The following is a 19,823-nucleotide window of genomic DNA, read 5'->3' as shown; positions in this document are numbered from 1 at the left end:
AGGTCAAATCCAGCATAGATGAATCTTACCTGCAGGCTTCTTTCTAGAGGACAACTGACAGCTTGGTCCTCGCTGTTCATTACCCCTGTTCTTCTGGGAGGTTATAATAATTTATGATTCTGATATCCTTCCCTGGAGGCTCAACAGACTGTCCCAGCTTAAGCAGCGCCAGTAGATTTAATTCATCTCCCTGCATGAGCCTATTGAATCATTTACAAATTTTTCAGGCCTTTGTTTTCTATTTGGGCAGGTGCATCACAGCATCCACCAGGAAGCAGAGATTCTAATTTCATGTGCTCTGCGTGCAGCTCGAACCTTATGCTGTTGCAGTTGGCAAAGTGAAATTAAATGGGAGGGTTTTTTTCTTTTGTGGGGGAGAAAAAAAAAGTGAAGTGTTATGGACCAAAACCAAGCTTTAATTTTGGTTTCTCAAGGTTTGTGTTTGGGATGCAGAGCTACGGGAACTTCGAGCCGAGTGTTACATAAAGGAAGGGGAACCAAGCAAAGCCATTAGTGACTTGAAAGCCGCTGCCAAATTAAAGAATGATAACACTGAAGCCTTCTATAAAATCAGCAAAATTTATTATCAGCTGGGGGACCATGAATTATCACTCAGGTAACTTTCCTATTTGCTCTGATCATTATAATTGAAGCAGAAAGAAAATGTGATGATAGAGGTCATGATAAACTGTGAAATACCTATGTTGTCTGTTGTTTGGATGGAGTAGCAGCTCTGGTCTGGGTCTGACAAAGGAAGCTTCTTTCCAGAAGCTAAGAACTGGCAGTGAAGGCACCATGTTTATTCTTGGCAGATCAACCATTGATGGTTCTTAGCATCATCTTTGCTTGAATAGAAGCTGTAGTGCAGGTCTGCCACAGTTGTTTACTGTCCAAATTGTATTTCTCCACCCTAGAAGAAAGTGTTTCTCTACACGTACTTTGGTGTAGCCTTTTTTTAACCTTGAATCTCCATTCAGGTTAAGTTACAATCCAAACAAAAAAATGTATGGAGTCTTGGAACTAGGATGAGGAGCTGGGGTTCCAGACCTCTTAGTCTTTCCTTTCTTGCAGCATCCAGTATTTTGGACGATCTTTTGATAACACTCTACCCTTTTTGTTCACACTCAGTTAAGTTTAGGGTGTCTTTCTCATACATCCTTAGTCAGTCCTTTAGATAACCGCCCTTGCCCAATCCAGACTGTTAACTTCATGCTCTTGTGCTCAGATGGAGAGATGGTATAATCCTTCTTTTTGCACATGAATGATTTCTGTGCAGCTGCTTGTTAGGCTTTACCTGCATCTCCAGAATCCTTCCAATGTGGTTCTGTCCCAGATTCTCTTCAGTAAGGGGTGAAGGGAATTGCAAAAGCCTGGGATTCGAGGCAGTGTGTGACAAAGGCTGATGGATGGAAACTGTGTGATTATCACTGCAGAAATTGTTTTGAACTGGGTAAAAGTAAACACCACATGACTCATTAGGGGTCCCCTTTCTAGGGTGTACTTAATCTCTGGAGGTCATCTCAGTCACTTCTGTGGTGACTTTGTTAGCTGACCATCCCTTAGCCTAGTGACTTTAAGAGTAAGGGGTATTTGGGTTTTTTTTTTCCTGAAATCCACACATGGACCCCCTCTGTTAACAACCAAATCTTAACATTTTTATGAGTAGAATTGAGAGAAATGTCAACCAGAATGGTATCTGAAGGGATAAGTCTCTCTCCTTTATTCTTCTCTGATGCTGTGGGGTTTTTTGCATCGTAATGTGTACTAAGAAAGAGTCCTATGGCTTTTGGACTTGCTGGTGATTAATTTTGTCCTTTACTTAGCTTCTTCCTCTTACCTTTACAGCCTTGATGATTTTCAAATAAGAGGTATTTTTGTCTGTGCTTAGAAAAAAAGAAAGATCTTGTGATCTTTTTCTGAAAATAACACCTTGGCTGTGCTGTGATGACTCTACAGGACACGTAACACTTATTCCTTCAGAAGATTGCTTTCTGGAGGAGGGGTTTTTTTTAAGACTTTTGACTATTTTAAGAGGTATCTGCCCTAGTCAGAGTCTGATTTAACAGCCTTCACATGGAAAAGTCAGGCTCAGGCTTGGCTGATACTCCATCAGGAGGAGGTTTGTGTTTTACTTGAGCTTTGTGCATTTCAGGCAGCATAAAATGTAGTGTTCCATAGGTACTGACTAAGATAGCTGAGTTAAAATTGTTTGTAGTTCTCCTGTATATATCTGGTAACTGCTGAACATAGTTTCTTTCCTGGGGCATATTTTTCTTCTGCTGTTTAGTCAGTTATTAATGTAACACTTCTCAATCTTTGCATATTTGGCAATGAAAAACAATTAAAACCAAAACCAGACAAGTATCTTTGTGTTTTCTAGAAGGCTTTTTTTTTCTTCTCTCTCAATTCACATTAATTTTTGGATGAAGGGAGAGATTGTGTAAAGAACTGTTGTTCTGGACAGCTTATAGAAGCTGCAGCCTGTCTCTTAAGTGAAAACCCATAATGTGTGCTGATGTCTGTCTGTCTGTTCTGTTTTGGGTTGGGTTGTTTTTCCTCCCTGCTTCCCTCTGAAAAGTGAAGTCCGGGAGTGTCTGAAACTGGACCAAGACCACAAGCAGTGCTTCTCTCTCTATAAGCAAGTAAAGAAACTCAATAAGCAGATCGAGTCAGCTGAGGAATTCATCAGAGAAGGCAGGTAAGTGTTCACTGCTGTATTTAAAATAAATAAATTTTAAAAGTCACTATTGAGGGGTCTGCTTATTATCGGTGGAGGAGTTAAGTAATGCATTTTGCATCTGTCAGTTGAAGTGGATAACTGAGCATAACTCTTCAGATTACATTTAGAATAAATATTGACTCACATAATGACAGTCCTATTCTGCTTCTTTCTGATGCCACTGTCTTTTCTTTGCATGCTTGGCTTCTCTTTAGTGCAGGCAGTAAGACCAAGATGGGGATAATACTTGTCAGCTCTTGCAGGCTATTACTCAGCACTGGTGAGGCCACACCTGGAGGGCTGGGCTCCCCAGTAGAAGAGATGAAGCTACTAAGAAAGTCCAGTGAAGTGCCACTGGAATGGTAGAGGGCCTGGAGCATCTTTCCTTTGAGGACTGTTCCCCCTGCGTGGTCTTTGCTACAGAGTGATCTCAGCAGTGTATAAATTCCTGGAGGGAGGGTGCAAAGAGGGTGGAGCCAGGCTCCGTTCATCAGAGCCCTGTGACCAGGGACAATGGGCACAAACTGAAACAGGGAAACAGGAAATTCCATTTGAACATGAGGAAATGCTTCCCATGCTTCCACTGATGTGGGTTGCCCAGGGAGGTTGTGGAGTGTCCCCACATCGGAGGCTCCTAGCTTGTAGCAACCCATGGGTTCAATCATCTTCTTGCGTTTTTAGGTGAATGTTCTAATCCATTTCTTGCTCAAACTATGGAACATTTTGCATCTTTGAAAATCTTCACAGTGAAAATACATTTTATGATGTGACTTGCTTGGAAGAAGGGAGGGAGTAAATAACTGCCTGACTCAAGCTGACGTAAAGAACTCTTCTTTGTACCAAGAAATGCAAATAGTACAGTGCTCGCAGCAAGACTCCAGACATAGTTGATCTCGTATATCAGAGAGGGAGATGTGTTTTTCCAGGTGTGTATTGGCACATTGGGCAGGAGGCAAATGCAGGCACTGTTGTCTGAGCACACGTGAGGGATGGGAGTCGTTATCTTCTGCATAGAGCCTGCTCCTCTGTCTCGCTGCACAGAAGAGGAAGCTTGAGGTGGCTGAAAGTATTCATCTTCCTGTTGTCTCACATCATGCCCTTAAGGCTATTAAAGTACATGACCAGAATGATGGGAAAAACCTCTGAATTTAAACATTTGTAAATAAACTGCAACACCTTGAGATAGTTATTCCATTTCATGCTATTATACCTCTCTTTATGATTTCAACAGGTATGAAGATGCTATCAGTAAATACGATTCTGTAATGAAAACTGAGCCAGACGTCCCAATTTATGCTACTCGTGCCAAAGAAAGGATCTGCCACTGTTTATCAAAGGTAATTCTGCTTCTGTCTCCCTCTGTAAATTTCTTCCAACACAAAAAGAAACACCCTTCCCCAAACCCCACAACCTAAATGGATTTTGCTTTACCTTATCCCCTCTAGAATCAGCAGGCTACAGAAGCCATCAAGGTTTGTACAGAAGTTCTGCAACTGGAACCAACCAACGTCAATGCCCTGAAAGACAGGGCAGAGGCCTATTTGCTGGAAGACCTGTATGAAGAAGGTACAGCTGCCTGCTGGTTTTGCATGTTTGTTTTTCTTCTGTGGGTGTTTAAAATGCAGCCAATGGTTCAAGACGTTTGAACACCTACTTTGATTCTACGCTACGTTGTTACCCCTAATCAGCACGGGTAGTTGCAGGTTTATAAAGATACCTGCTGGTAATTTTGTCTTGATTTGCTCTAAGTGGAACACACTTGTTTCAGCTGCAGCTGAGCCGTCTTTACAACGCTGGGTTGTGTTCAGGGTGTTTTATGAGACTGTACAGGTTACTCAAACACATTATGTGTGATCAGCAATGTCAGGCAATTGCATTTCGGGGTAAAAGGTAATTAGGATGATGTAAATCCATTTTAGGAAGTCCATTTTAATGTCTTTAGGTGGCAGCATGAAACAATGCTGTTCTATCCTTTAGCATATCTTGAGGGCAGAGGAAGGTAGCAGCCATCTCTTCGCCTCTGTGGGTCTCTGTATTGCTGCAAAGAGCAGTGAAGTGATTCTACTCCCAAGGCTGCGTTTTCCATGTGGTGTTTCCATATGCAGTGCATACTGTTACATGTCCCCATCTACAGCCTTGGAAGGTAGAGGCTGAGTAATGGGTGTCTCTGAGTACACCATTATGTTGTTACCTTGCTTTTTTAAGAGTAGTAAGTTCTAATGTGCTATAAAAGATTTAGTGAATCTCATTTCCACAAGAAACCAGGGTTAAGGGACTCCCATGCTCAGTCATATGGCAGTTTTTGAAGCATTAGGCTGTTTCAGTCAAATGAGGGAAAGGACTTGTGGGCACTAAACCTGCAGAAAACTAGTTCCATTGATTTGAGTTCTCATAAAACTGTTTTCCCTTTCTGTATTCTGGTACTGGATCTTTCACTTTGCAACTGAACAAAACACCTTTCCAATTTAAACATTGATGAAGGCAGCTGTCCTCATTAATAGCCTGCTCAGGTTTATTACCTTTTTGTCTTTGAGAAATTAAGTCACTGAGAGGGGATACTGCTCACCACTTGAGGTTCACTTCAAAAATACGATACCTATTTTGGTCTTTCCTTAGGCCTTCTTGGCTTGCTTGAAAACATGGTATAAAGAGGACTGGTGTGCTTTTGGGCAACCCCCTTCATCAGCCCCATAGATTTTTGTACCTCTGAAGTGATCTAGCTCTGGTCCCTCTTTGCTGAGGCTGGCAAGCCTTCTTCCTCCTTATAACAAGGCTGGAAGACAACGGCATTTTGGAGAGCAGTAACGTTTGGATAAAAGGGATTGCTTAAAAAAAAAACCCCAACCAAACCCCTCCAAAAACCCCAAAGTGTGAGGGGGAAGGTTGCCTTTGTTTTACTTAGGGTAATGTTTTTTCCATCATTTGGTTGTTCAGAGCTGCAGTGTCAGGCTGAAAGTGAGGCTCAGGAAGATTTCACGGCGATGAGGCGCCCTTTGGGCATTTCCCATCCTTTTCTGTAAGCTCAGTCAGTGTTGGGAAAAGTAGATTTACAAATGAACAACAAAAAAGCCTAAACAACAAAAAAAGTTTCCCTAAAAATAATTTGAAGTACAGAATACGAATCTACATAGGTTATGGCTTATATAAAAGGGTTTTTTTTTATTGAAGAGGAAAGGGTATCAGCAAAATGAGAACCCAAAGAAAATGTAAGATTTTTTTCCCCCTCAAGCTGTATGAATCTTCAGCTTAGAGGAGGGTATGGAGAGGAGCAGGCCAAACAGGCTCTGCTGTGAGTCTTTTTAGGTGGACCTTTTGCTTCTCACTAGTGGACAAAATGGATCTGTGTCTTTACTTGAAATTGATGAATCTCAATTTGGATTTTTCTGACCGCTTCTTCTCTTAAATCCTCATCTATTCCTGGTTCCTCTGGGGTGAGAGATCCTTGGCAGCTCTTGCAAATTAAGAGAAAGTGTTATAATGAGGTCCTGGCCAAATGCATGGAGCTAACGTGGCCTTGTGCTGGAGCAAATGCTTCCCTCTTGTGCAACGTAAGGAAACAGGAGATGACACACCTGGGATCCGGGAGATCATATCTCCTGGGCTGGAGCCTGCTGGGTTTGGCCTATCCTGGTTCTGGAGTGGGCAGCTGTTTGAGAGCTGGCACCATGTTCCTCCAAATCCCTGTTGTTCAGCTTATCCCCTGCCTTCCTCCTGCCCTTGGCAGCAGAGGGCTGGGTGGAGTCACACTCTACCTCCCTGCAGAGCCAACACAAACAGGGTTATAGCCCATTACTGGGACTCTGCCCGAAGGGGTCTGCCCTTACCCCCCCTTCAGTTTTAACTCCTATAAAACAATGACTGATTTCCCTGCTGTAGGGGACGATAGAGCAATTAAAGTCGTAGCCTCATAATTAAAGGGGCAAAGTGATTCTCATTCTTCCCTCAAGAAAATGTCCCGCTGGAGGCCCCTGTTGTCCTGTTTAAAGGCAGGAAATTCTGAAGTGCTTGCCATTCAGAACTTTGAAGACTATCACTGTTGGATGTTCAAGGTGCACTTCAGCACCTATATAACAGAGTTCTGATTCCCATTAAATGCCTTTAATTACCTTATTATCACATGGGATCCAGGGCTTCTACAGAGACAGATGTGCAATGGCTCCTTTTCTGGCTTACCTCCTACGTACAAGAGTCTTTCTGTCTAAAGTGTACAGCCCGAGTGTTGTCAAGGACAAAACCCCACCTTGCTGCTTTGGTCAGGACATCCTTTCTTTTTCCTTTTTTAAATCTTTTTTCCCCTCCCCTCTCTACTACCATAGACAAACCAGTGCCTGTTTCAGTAAGAGCAGAACTGGTTTGGTTATTCCTCTGACAGAGTAGCATGGACGTAGGTTGCCTGCAGGTACTTGGGTTCAATAGGAATTTAATTCTGGATATGGAAGAATGGCCAATCTTGGTCAGTCTGTTTTAAAATACAGGCAAGATAGCAAAGCCAGATAGGTTGTGTAGAAATGTGATGCAGTTACTATTTGAGTGAAGGCTCTTGTGTTAGATTTGACTCGTTTAAACTGACTGAATTTAAAAACTGAAAGCGATAAGGGAAAGGGGTTGTTCCTTTCATGTCATGGGACAGGATGAGAGGAGGAGAGGATGCTGCCCTCTGAAATAGCAGCCTGGTAAGAAGTAGCAGTGATTCTTGTGTTGGTCTAGGAGGTACTCCTGCTTTTAGGAATGGTGACTGAGAAGAACTGGTTAAATACCTGTGAATTAGTAGTAAGTTTCTGGTTTCAGAGCAAACTTCTTGTGGTCAGGAAGCTGTCATCCTGCTTCCAGCTCCCATCCCTCAGGTGGGGAGACTGATTACCTCTCTGAAAGAGGGACATTCCTATGCTGTGGAGTATCATCAAAGCTGGAGTCTCTCCCAGCTGAGAGGACGCAGGAAACGTGCTTGCCGTCGGTGTGCTGGCTGCATTCCCTCTGTGGCCTGCAGCACTGCAAGACACCTTCCCATGTGACCAACACTCAGCCTTTAAAGGAGGGAGTCAACTTCAAAAAATAATAATTAAAACAATCTAGTACTGTTCCAACTACTTGACCCCCAAGCAGCCTGGTTTTGGGCAGCGGGGCCTGCTGCTGGTGGCGAGGCCTCCCAGTACTACACGAAGGGCGCTGGTGATTGAGGCCTTTGGAGCAGCACAGTGACACCCCTGCACTCTCATTGTGCTTACCAGCTTCAACAGTGTCTGTTGGGCACAGGCAGATGTGTGGGCTCCTGTTTGTTTGGAGTTCTTTCTCATGACTGGACAGATCGTTAAAAATAACCAGCAGAAGCCAAAATGCTGTGTTCAGGCAGCAAATGGTAGTGTGTGGTGATGTGAAAACGAAGAGAAATCTTGTGTTTTGTTTGTAGTGGCATATGAAATTGTTGGGGTGCTGGAAATACTTTTTGGGTTGGTTTGGAGGGTTTTTTAAATGTTATTTTTATTCTTTCAATAACCAAAGCAAAGATTGCAGTGGTATCAGATGTCTGGGCAATACAAATTCATTAGCACTTCCTGCTGTCTTGCTCAGAAACAGTGAAAAACAAATGTAACACCTGCTGAGAAATAGCATCTGCTTGGAAATAATCTGATGCAAGTACTTTGTCTAACTTGAGAAACCTCGGAGACTTGAGTCTGCAGATGAGACTCTGAGGCTTAAAACAGTGGAAGAAGAGCAGTCTCATTAAAAACTTCGTCAGTTGCTTCCCTTGATAAATCTTGATATCAAAAGATATTTAAATTTGGTGTCTTAAGCATTCAGTTGCCACTTACAGTAATAGAGTTTGCTTAAAAAAAGAAAGTGCAGACCTGGAATTTCTTAAAAATTCATGAATATGTTACAGCACCTCTCTTGTGCTTATTCCATAACTCCAGCAATAAAAGCAAGAGCATGCCTTTGGGGGGGAAAAACCACCCAACAAAACCCACCCTTAAAATATAACTGTCTCCAAATAACACACAAATTTACTGGTAATCTGAAGTCTATATTGTCATTAAAGAGGGAAGAGGCTTTCTGTCTTGTTGATTGAGTGCAGGCTGTGGGAGAAGACTCTGTATGCTGCATCCTTCAGTTGTCTGGGGCTAATATTGAGGTCTGGGACTAACCTTGTGCAGTGGGCTTTTCAACTACTAGTTGTTGCACCTTGCTGCTTGATTCACGTTCTGTCCCAGTACTAACGCTTGTTATGTTCATCCCTGTGACTGTTGTAACATGTAGGGTGTTCTCACTTGATGCTGGTAACCACCCTTCTCCTTCCTTTCCAAAAAATCTGAAACTAAAGAAAGAAAATTGCCCAATTTGTATCTGATAATTAATCTCTTCTGGTGGTTTTGTGTTTATTTTGGGGTTTTATTTAAATGAAAAAAACCACAACTGTGGGAAGTTGAAATAAAGGTTTTGTGGTTTATACATGGTAGTAGCAAAGCTTTGGTTTTGGTGAGTGGTTGAGTTCTTTAAACTGAAGTTTGTAAGGAGTTGTATAATCTTTTTTTCATTCACTTTTTCTCTGAAAGCTATTAAAGACTATGAGACTGCTCAAGCCAACAGTGAAAATGACCAGCAAATTCGAGAGGGGCTGGAACGTGCCCAGAGGATGCTGAAGCAATCGCAGAAGAGGGATTACTATAAAATCTTGGGAGTAAAAAGGTGAGAAACTCCTGTCACCACTTCAGATATTAGAGTTGGTGATTGAGCCAGTGCATCTAGGGCTGATCACTTGGGTTTGTTCTGTTCAGCATTTGGTTTTGTTCCTGTGTCTTGCTACCTTCAGTTTCCTACTGTACCAGTTTATCAGTGCTCAGCTTTTAAGTAACATTTGTTTACAGTTCCTTTTGAAAGAATGTACAGAACCCAACACTGGGAAGGAAGCAAATAAATCCCTTGGCAGGAAATCCCTAGTGTAGATTATAGTCAGGTGAACAAATTGGGGAAGAAATGAAGACTGGAAAGAATTAGTAAAAGCAACAAAAAATAAAATTGTGGCAGATAGTAAGGAAGGCTGGAAGTGTTGGAAAGGGCTAACTGAAGGGGATCTGAAGGCTGGAAGTGTTGGAAAGGGCTAACTGAAGGGGATCTGAAGGCTGGAAGTGTTGGAAAGGGCTAACTGAAGGGGATCTGAAGGCTGGAAGTGTTGGAAAGGGCTAACTGAAGGGGATCTGAAGGCTGGAAGTGTTGGAAAGGGCTAACTGAAGGGGATCTGAAGGCTGGAAGTGTTGGAAAGGGCTAACTGAAGGGGATCTGAAGGCTGGAAGCGTTGGAAAGGGCTAACTGAAGGGGATCTGAAGGCTGGAAGCGTTGGAAAGGGCTAACTGAAGGGGATCTGAAGGCTGGAAGCGTTGGAAAGGGCTAACTGAAGGGGATCTGAAGGCTGGAAGTGTTGGAAAGGGCTAACTGAAGGGGATCTGAAGGCTGGAAGCGTTGGAAAGGGCTAACTGAAGGGGATCTAAAAATGCTCCTGCCATTAACTTTTTGAGAAACTAAACTTCTCTTAGGGAGACCTGACAAACATCCAGTTCTGAACTGTTATTGGTCATCCTTAGAGTTGTGAACTGATTTGATCTCTACTCTTCGTGGGTTCTGTTATTCACCTGGTTGCAAATTCTTCAGGCTGGATTCTGCACAGTAGCTGGCAGCAGCATCTTGCCAAAGAAAGTAAATGGGTGGTGAAGGAGAGAGGCAGTAATCCTTGTTTGCAACCTGCTTCCTCTGCTTTTTTGAGTGTAAAGGATCTGCAGAAGGTTAACTTGTACTTAGGGTTTTTCTGATGCCCTTAATTCCTGTCTCAGTGTTTAAAATAAACCTGTAGATTCACCAGTGTGGCTTGTGAACCATCGGAGAGGTTTCAAAGTTCCCTATGACTTTATCCCTCCAGAAATGCTCGAAAGCAAGAAATTATAAAAGCTTACAGGAAGCTGGCATCCCAGTGGCACCCTGATAACTTCCAGAGTGAGGAGGAAAAGAAGAAAGCAGAGAAGAAATTCATTGACATAGCAGCTGCTAAAGAAGTCCTCACTGATCCAGGTAACGATTGTTCTTAATTGACTTCAGTCAATTAAGTGACTTCATTTCTTTTTTTAATAACTTCTTTATGGTGATGTAAAAACACAGCAAGTGTAAGTTCTAACAAGCTTCACAGCTTCCCTTCTCCCCTTACCCAGCTGAGAAAGCAACACACTAATACTTGCATCCAATCTGGCACGTGAAGTCAGCTGTAAACCTGGAATTATTTATTGTGTTGCAGTGACTTTTGTTTAGAGCAGAATTTATTATTTCAGAGGTCTCTTTTTGGGGTATCATCTTGCAGAGCTTTCCAGGATTGATTAACTCTGGAGATGCTTCATTGAAGTTTGTAGGTGTCTACTTCTGCCTAAAGCTCTAGTGCAAACTTAATGGCATGTGAAGTACCCCAGAGAAGCCCTCAAAATGGGCCCTTGTTGTGTGCATCAAAGCCCAGATGTATCCTGCACACTGATACGCTGCAACCACAGCTTTTCCCTGAGCCAGGGGACTGTGCTGCCCTTTCAGCTTGGCCTGAGGGAGAGGGTGGTCTTGTGGCCAAGCTCCAGGGGCTGGCCCAGGTCCTAGGAGCAGGGAGCCCAGTCAGGTCTGACTGTCTGCTGATCAGCTCTGGAGGTGGGGAAAGAAGGGAAGAACACGGTCTTTCTCCTGGGATACCCAGTGATGTGGTGACCAGGAGATCTGATGTCTCACCAAGAGATGAACAGAAGGGGTTGCACTGTCTATAGTCTCAAGAAGATAAAAAATGGGGTGGGTGGTTAGCATGCCTCTTAATAAAACTAAAAAACCTCACAAACTCAGACAGCTCACTGAAAAAACACCAACAGCAAGACAACAAACACAACACCCTAAAACCCCTCAACCAGAGCCATTTGCTGAGTTCTGTGTGGTCACTGGAAAGAGGGAAGCACATAAAAGATGGTGGTAGATACCTGAGGCTCCCACTCTTCAACAGTTCAGGATCATCTAAGCCATAATTAGGCCCGTGGACTCAGACTTTTTTGGGGGAAGGAGGGATCTGAGAGTGAGGTGCTGCAGTTCAAACACTTCTGGTCAGAAAACCTTGCTGTATTCATGTGATGTTTGCTCATAATTGTGAACACAAATCATGAGGTTTCTGTACTGGAAGCCTTTGAGATGCAGCTTACCCTGGCAACACCTCTAGGATGTGTTCACCTGCTTTTTCCTTGATGCTGTTTCTTCTGTCACCTTTATTATTCCTGCCAAACCGACTGGGCAGGGAGAGGGACACCGGTTGTGTGTGGCTTTTTAATGCTGTTTGCATTGGTTTCTGTCCCTTCTCACTGCAGTGAGGTTCTCTCCTTTCACCCAGATCCTTTTCCCAGGTCACTTAGTGGCTCCAGGGACCATGTTGGTTATGTAAAGACAAACCTCCTGTACAACAGTCTTGCAGAGTTAATCTCTTCTCCTCTGCCAGTCTTCTGGACAGCTGTAGTTAGGTTCTCCAGATGCTTCTGATGCAGGCCATAAGTGCAGCGCTCTGGCCTTGGGGGGAAGGAGGGTCTGATTGGTTACTGCTCATCAGAGACACTTGGTGTTACTGCCCTAACCACTGTGCCATGTTCCCACCTTGGTTTTGTTTCCTTCAGAAATGAGGCGGAAGTTCGATGCGGGAGAGGACCCACTGGATGCGGAGAGTCAGCAGGGTGGGGGCAACCCTTTCCACAGGAACTGGAACACGTGGCAAGGATTCAACCCCTTTGGTTCTGGAGGAGGACCATTTACATTCAAATTTCACTTCAGCTAGAGCCAAGACTGTTTCTGGTGGCTGCTGCTGTTTTTTACCTAATTCGTTGAAAAATAAAAAAAGTCTCTCGGTTCAAGACCCAAAAAGATCTTAATTTCTGGTGTTGTCCTTAACCCAGAGTCCTACTGCGCTGGAAGAAGGCTTTTCCTTTCCTCTGGCACTCAGAGAGCTTGCTTTGTGGTGAACTTGACAAGCTCCTACTGGTTGGTGATGGGGGGGGTGTTGCCACCGACGGCGTATTTGTTACGGATCTGCAGGACGTTGTTTATTCCTACGGATGGAAGGAAACCAGTAAGAGGCTACTTAGGACATCACCTTAAACCTAAACTTAGGACAAAACTTAAACCTAAACTTAGGACATCACTTAAACCTAAATTTAGGACTCCAGTATCTGCTTAAAGGTAAAAAATGCATGTAAATATTTTTTCTGGATGGGGGCCTAATAAAGGTGCAGAGGGTAGTTACAGCAGTCTCTACGTTAACAAATCCTTAGTCCTCGTGCTCACAGAACGATCCACCTCTCAGTATTCCTGAAAGGAAACCCCAGCGACCACGGCGGCGGCGGCGCTACAGGCGGCAGTGCTGCGGGTGGGGTGAAGAGGCCGCGTGCTCAGCAGGTCTGCAGGCTCGTTCTGGGAGAAGGTTGCTTGTGACCGGTGGTATTGGAAAACAGCTGCTCGGATGGGGATGACTTCCTGGGAGGGAACTGTTGGATATGAAAGTAAAAAAAAAAAAACACCCCAAACTATGCCTGATGCTTTCAGAAAACGCTTTCTCAGAGTGGTTTGGGATGTTGAGGTGGGGGGCTGGAGTGGTCTGCACTTTGATAGAATGTCTGCTTGAGATTTGAAGAAGAAAAACCTGGTGGGACGTTTCCTTTCCTGGCTGCGCAGCGATTTCTTACAGCCCCGTGTGTGAGCTCAGGACAGAGACAGGCTGAGAGGTGTGGGTGCTCTGCAGGAATGTGGTGTTAACCAGAGCTGCACAATGAGGCAACAGCCAGCTGATCCTACGTGAAACTGTTTGAAACCATCTCATGTTTGGTGTAATGGCCACGCTGCTGCAAAACCAACCGCCTGTGACTTGCCTTCCATTAGCCTGAAGTCTGCTTGGGTTCCTTTTCCCTGCGTACACATAGCTACAGCTTGGTTTGGAGTATTGATGGAGCTGTGGGAAAGCCATGGGAGGTATGGCCAGGACTGTGCTGCTGGGAGTGAAGCATCTTCTCCTCCTGTAACCGCCTGCGTCCCAATTACTGATGGGTTTCAGCAGCCGCCCTTTTCTCCCAGTGGGAGAATTCCTGTTCAGGGGTGTGTTCTTGCCTGGATTTTAACTGGGAAACAATAATCAGTTGCTAGGAACCTCCAGCTCCTGGCATTGGAAGCGTACGCAGCCTCGGTACAGCAAGCGGGATTAGAAGTGAGGCCTAAGGAGGGGGTTTGTCACTGCAGCTGGAGTCGTGGTTTAAGCGTAGCCCTCATCTCCCGCCTCAGGCACTTCAGAGGCGTGAGTGTGAGGCCCTGTGGCCTGGCAAGACTGTTCCAGCAGCAAGCTGGAGGTCAGGGTCGTTCAGCAGAAACGTATCTTCAAGCCAGCGAGCACACATGGTGGTTTCTAACAGTGTATGGCCGAAGCCACCCTAGCAGCCTGCTGAGCCCCAAGTGTCAGAGACTTCCAAGTCCTGTGACTTGTAGAAATTCAACTTAAACAAAACGGTAGAAGTGCTGCAGCAGAGTGGCCCAGGACGCTGCTCTAGGCTACCATGGCTCTCCCAGGGCCTCGAGGGCTCGATGTCAGAACTTGTGGCACAGTAAAAATCCCATTGCCTTGTTATGGGCTGACCCTGGCTGAGGGCTGGGTGCCCTCTGAGCTGCTCTGTTGGTCCCCTCCTCAGTGGTGGGGGGAGGAAAGACATTGTGGCTTAAGACAAAGGCAGTTTAATAGAGCAGAAGGACGTGCGTGGAAGCAAGGGGAAACCAATAGATTTATCCTTTACTTCTCACCAGCATGTGATGTCTGGCTGCTCCCTGGGAGGCAGGGCTCTGGTGTGGAAGATGCATGTAAATAGTGAATGCTCCCCTTCCCCCTTCCAGATTTTATGGAACTTTATCCAGTCCTGGCTGTGTCCCCTCCCAACACCTCCACCTCCCCCCCCCCGCTGGCTACTGGTGAGGGGGATGCAGGAGAGGCAGCCTCAGTGTTATGCCAGCGCTGCTCAGCAGCAGCCACAACCCCACGTTGTTACCAGCACCTCACTCCTGGCACACAGCGTAGCGCTGGGAGGGCTGCTGGGGCGAAGCAGCTCCACCTCAGCCAGGCCCAGCGCCTGCCTGGGGCTCAGCGAAGCAGCTGAGCTTTTTACTCACGGTGAGGGTCAGCTTGGTTGGTGGTCTTCAGGCCCACCAGCCTCCCCTTTTTGTCCTTGGCCCTCTGTCCCATGGGGGTGAGCCAGACCCAAGGGTGCTTGCTGGCTGGGTGGCAGCATGTGGGTCACCTCTTGTGCTCCTGTGTGTCACTGCCTTCGCTACAGAAGGGGCTGTTTTAAAACTCATCCCGAATGACCAGTGTAAGAAACGTGCCAGATGTTGTGCAGAGGGGAGTGGTGCCCAGTTTGGAAGGTCACCATAACCACCACAGGTGTGCCGTGGAAGTGCCAGGCGTGATCCATCTGTTAAAGGCCTGCTGGGGTTCAGGTCCTTTGTTCTTGTCCCTTTCCTGTCTCTCTTTTCAAAGCTGTAGCTGGGAAAAGTCTTTCCTGGGTTTGAGTTATGTTCCCTTAGGGAAGGAATAGTAGGGCCCTCAGAAGTGAACTGCTGCCAGGAGGCAGTGATGTTCCAGCAGCCACGTACTTGTTTCTCTAAGGCCAGGGCAGTTCTGCTGTGTGCTGGGGGCAGCTGGGGACAGATCTTTGTTTTAAGAGCAAATGGGAAAATGCACAGTAAATGTCGGGGGGGGTGGGGGGGGGTGGGGGTGGAAAGAAGGCCTGAGTGTAGTCAGCAGAAGGAGGAAGATGATGAATCCTGTGCAGCCTGCTTGAGGTGATCCTGCTGTGGCACGGGGGTTGGACTAGGTGATCTCCAGAGGTCCCTTCCAACCCCTACGAGTCTGTGAAGGTGCGAATGCTGTTTGTAGACTCCCTCTGTGGAAGACAGGGAGAACAAGGCTCCCTGCCACTGGGGAGCTACTGATGACAAGGAGTGTGTTATCTCCCCTCTGCTGTTCCAAAGGGAGCGGGTCCTGGCTTCCAGCTCCAGGGTCCCTCCGGCAGCACTGAAAGGCAAAGCTGTGCTAGAAAGAAAGCGTTTCTGTTGCAAGGATCTCTGGGCATGGTGATGCATCCTTCAGGAAAGGAAAGGCTGGTAACAGACCAGGTGTTTGTAGGGCAGGTGATGTACGAGGGTGCTGAATTTGCCTTTTCACTTATTTGTGGGTGTCTGTAGTGCAGGAACATGCAGCAGCTGAGCGCCCACACAAGCGTCCCGGTGGCCTGTCAGCCCCGAGACGTGCGAGAGCATCGTTGGGATAATTGGCCTACACGTAGATGCAAAATTTCTCTGTTGAGGTCTCTCAGTTTTAACAAACCAGTTTCCAACTGGGTTTAAAATGAAGGTGGGGCGGGGGGAGAGCCTGTATTTTACTTGATACATGCTTAATGCTGGTGTGTTTGCAAATCAGTATTAAACCGGACTCAAAGTGAATGGTAAACTTCAGAGCTCACACGTGTAACTTGGGCAGAAAATGGCTCAGCTTAAACTGTATTAGAAAATAAAACCTGTTCCTTTTTCAGCCAAGTGTTTGGAATGAGAACCGTTCTTCTGTTGGGGGCTGTGCTGGAAATCAGCTGGTATAACGTAGCAGGTTAGCTGTATTGCAAAGTGCCTTATTGTAAGGTGATGTTGGTTTGCTCTGTAATACACACTTTATCCATAAAATAATAAAAATCCTAATGGGAGAATAGGGTTCGGGTTTGGTTTGGGGTTTTTTTCTTTGCCCTCTGCAAGTCTCAGCGTAGCCATTCTGTGTTTTAAGAAGGATAAGTAAAGCTAGCAGAGATTTATCAGATGTTTTGGATGTTAAAATGCCTTTATATATAAATCAGCAATCTTAAAAAGCAAGAACTGTTTCGTTTTTTCCCTAGAACTGTGGGAATTATTTTATGGTATTTTTCACAATAAAGGTATTTATGATGACAAGAAAGCCAACACCCTGGATTTGTCGGTCCTTCTTTCCTCACCCCGTGCTCTGGCTCAAAGTCAGAGCTGTGTGGAGATGGCAGCACAAGGCTGCCCAGCGCGGGCTTGGGGGTTGGGTGACGTCTCTTAAGCGGTTAATGCAAGTTGTGGGGCTTTGACCAGCCAGGCCAAAGCGGCTCTGCCTTGGGGGGGCTTCGCGACTTGGTTCTCTCCCCGTTGGGCTGGGCAGGGGTAGGTCCCACCTGAGGGTGAAGCCCTCTGGCCCCGCAGCTGAGCGGGTGGCGGCTCCTACCACATGTGGAAGACGGGGTTTGTAAAGCGTCCTGCACCCTTCCAGGGTGGCTGGGGGCAGAACGAAATCACAGCCAGGCTTTCTGGGTAGCAGTGGTCCACAGGAAAGCCTCTGGTTCCTCTTTGGTGCCGGTGGCAGGAGGGGAGAGCAGGAAGAATTCCTGCTGCTGCTCTCTGGAGGCTGGAACGCGCGGCCAGCGGCTCACGGGAGAGGACGTTGTGGGATGGGCAGGATGAGTGTGTGCTCTAAGCTGTGATCTCTGGCAATGATGAAACAACCACTGAAGCTGGTAAGCAATGAGGATTCTTTTTTTCACATGTAGATTGTAGATTTTAATTTACTTTTTTAAATCCAGTGAACGTTCCAAGAGGACTGATGGAAGTTACCAGAACATGACAGGTCAAATATCATTTCCCCTGCCTTTCAAGAGTCCCACCTTTGTATCTTCATCTTCATGTAGCATCATAACAGAGCTGAAACTGTACATGGAGGGTTCAGGTGTTTGTTTCTGCCTCATCTTCTGGTGAGCCCCCCCCCCCGCCATTTATGTCCAGCTCTGCAATAGTTTTCCCTAATTTTGGTGGCAGCCTGAGTCTTCCGTGGGGCAGAGCACAGAGATGAGGAACTAGAAACCAGCACTCTCCCCACCCCCAAATTCTCACCCTGCAGCAGACTCCTCATTTTGGCCCTTGGCTGTTGCTTCCCAGTACTGAACACTCCTCAGACTAAAGACACTTGATGACTTCCTGCAACTTTTTCAGCTTGGATCTATTAAGCAAGTCCTTAATGGTTAATGCAATAATACAACACAGGAGAACAGAAAGTTATGATTTATTCTTTTTTTTTTTTTTCTCCAGTGGCACCTTTTGGTATTTTGTACAGCAGAGACAGTCCCTTGGTTTGGTATATGAACCTAATGATATGCTAAGGACTCAAAGTGCTGCCTTACAGAGGCCTTTGAAAAGCAGCAGACCGTCTTTATGCACCAGCACATACAGAACTCAGAGCTTGCCTGGGAAGCGTCCTTACGCAGGAAGAGCACGTGCTGCCAATCAGCTTTTACAAACACAGAACAACACTGTAGAATGTGCCATGAAACCTTTCAAGTCTCTCAAGTATCTCTGGTAAATTCCATTTCTAGAAATGATGTTCTAATCATTGAAATAATCTCAAGGAAACTGTATTCAAAAAGCTTTTTCTTTCTGAAAGCCTGTAGAAGCAATCCAATTTTAAAAAGAACACAGATGAAGTGAGCAAGAAATTTGTGCATGAACTGCCCACTTTTTATCCTATGTAACAGCAAGTTTCCCACACAGGTAATCACCATTAACAAAAACTAATGTTTCTTAAAGGTAAAGGACTTCTGGCTTAAAATACCCAAAGCGTATGCTTCAAGTGTGAAATTCTAAGGGGGATCAATGTGAAACGCTGCAGCAGAGTAAAGCATCAGGATGGAAGTATAAGCTTGAAAGAGGGGGGAAAAAAAACCCAGCAAGCAGGTGAATATTTATTTTTAAAATTTATTCCTCCCCCCTCTGATATGGACAATCAGTTGGTTCCTTTTTCTGCACTGAATTTACAGTGACGGTGCCTGTGTATCTGCTAAGCCAAAGAATTAACCCCATGAATTAAAGAAGTTAGTGTTCAAATGTGCTCAAGGTGCTGCCTGATACCTCCTCCAGCGACTGTGTCAGGGAACAAGCACAACAAACCAGCCAGCGCCGTGAAGGGGGATGGCACAAGAGAACCGGCGTTGGGAATTACTGACGGTTGCTGTTGGGTTCCACAGGACATAAACGTGTCTTTGGGTGCTTCAGATAAGGCAGGTGCCCACAACAGGCCTTGGAAAATCCATGTGACGTGCTCTGGCTGTTCATAAAGGGCAATCCAATGGAAAATGTTAAAAAGAATTTGTGTCTCTCACGCTACCAAGACAAAACGTGGTTTGAAAGACTTGCTCTGACAGTAAGGAACATTAAATAGCCAACACCTGAGGACAGTGACAGTACATCCACACACACATACAACACAGGCTTTGGTTTTCTTACTGTTTCATCAATTATTCGCCCGTATGGAAATATTCTGCAACTCCATTCACCCACTTAGTGCAAATTACCTTATAATCATTTAAGTTCAAGCATTTTAGACTGGAAGACTGCACTGAGCTCTTCCTGTAAGAATCTGTGGTCACACTGATCTGTTTTGAAACCTAGGTGACGCCGTGTGTGTTTAAGGCACTAGACTTCAGCTTAGGAAATAAATTCCCTATTCTGAAATACCTGTATTGCAAGAACTTACTGCAAATCCTATGAGGAGCAGCTGAGGGAGTTGGGGATGTTTAGCCTGGAGCAGAGGAGGCTGAGGGGAGACCTTATCATCACCTACAACTACCTGAAGGGAGGTTGTAGAGAGGTGGGCGATGGTCTCTTCAGCCAGGTGACAGGAGACAGGACAAGGGAAAATGGCACAAAGCTGTGCCAGGGCAGGGTCAGATTAGATGTCAGGAAAAAGTTCTTCACTGAAAGAGTTGTCAGGGCCTGGAACAGGCTGCCCAGGGAGGGGGTTGAGTCACCTTCCCTGGATGTGTTTAAAAGATGGGTAGATGAGGTACTTGGGGATATGGTTTAGCATAGGACAGTAACAGTTGGATTTGATGATCTTAAAGGTCTTTTCCAACCTTGTGATTCTGTGATTCTTCATATTCTAAAATCCTCTGTGCAAACTGTCTTTTAGCAAAGGAAAACTAAAGAAATTAGGAAAAACCCTCTATGCTGGTTTAAAAAAACCAAACCCAAA

The 19,823-nt window shown here is 45.4% G+C and overlaps 1 protein-coding gene across 1 annotated transcript in view; it reads left to right on the top strand.

The window, feature by feature from the left end:
- DNAJC3 (DnaJ heat shock protein family (Hsp40) member C3) overlaps positions 1-12,628 on the top strand; it is a 35,421-nt gene extending 22,793 nt beyond the window's left edge. The window contains exons 6-12 of the mRNA XM_084276832.1: positions 435-616; positions 2,579-2,698; positions 3,951-4,056; positions 4,165-4,285; positions 9,271-9,403; positions 10,629-10,777; positions 12,385-12,628. Of these exons, the coding sequence (XP_084132958.1) occupies positions 435-616; positions 2,579-2,698; positions 3,951-4,056; positions 4,165-4,285; positions 9,271-9,403; positions 10,629-10,777; positions 12,385-12,542 (969 nt within the window). The 3' untranslated portion in view covers positions 12,543-12,628. The remainder of the gene's footprint in view (positions 1-434; positions 617-2,578; positions 2,699-3,950; positions 4,057-4,164; positions 4,286-9,270; positions 9,404-10,628; positions 10,778-12,384) is intronic.
- Positions 12,629-19,823: the final 7,195 nt, after the last annotated feature.

This window comes from Gallinula chloropus, assembly GCF_964237585.1.
Source record: "Gallinula chloropus genome assembly, chromosome: 1".
NCBI lineage: Eukaryota > Metazoa > Chordata > Aves > Gruiformes > Rallidae > Gallinula > Gallinula chloropus.
This window is presented reverse-complemented; position numbering and strand designations above follow the sequence as displayed.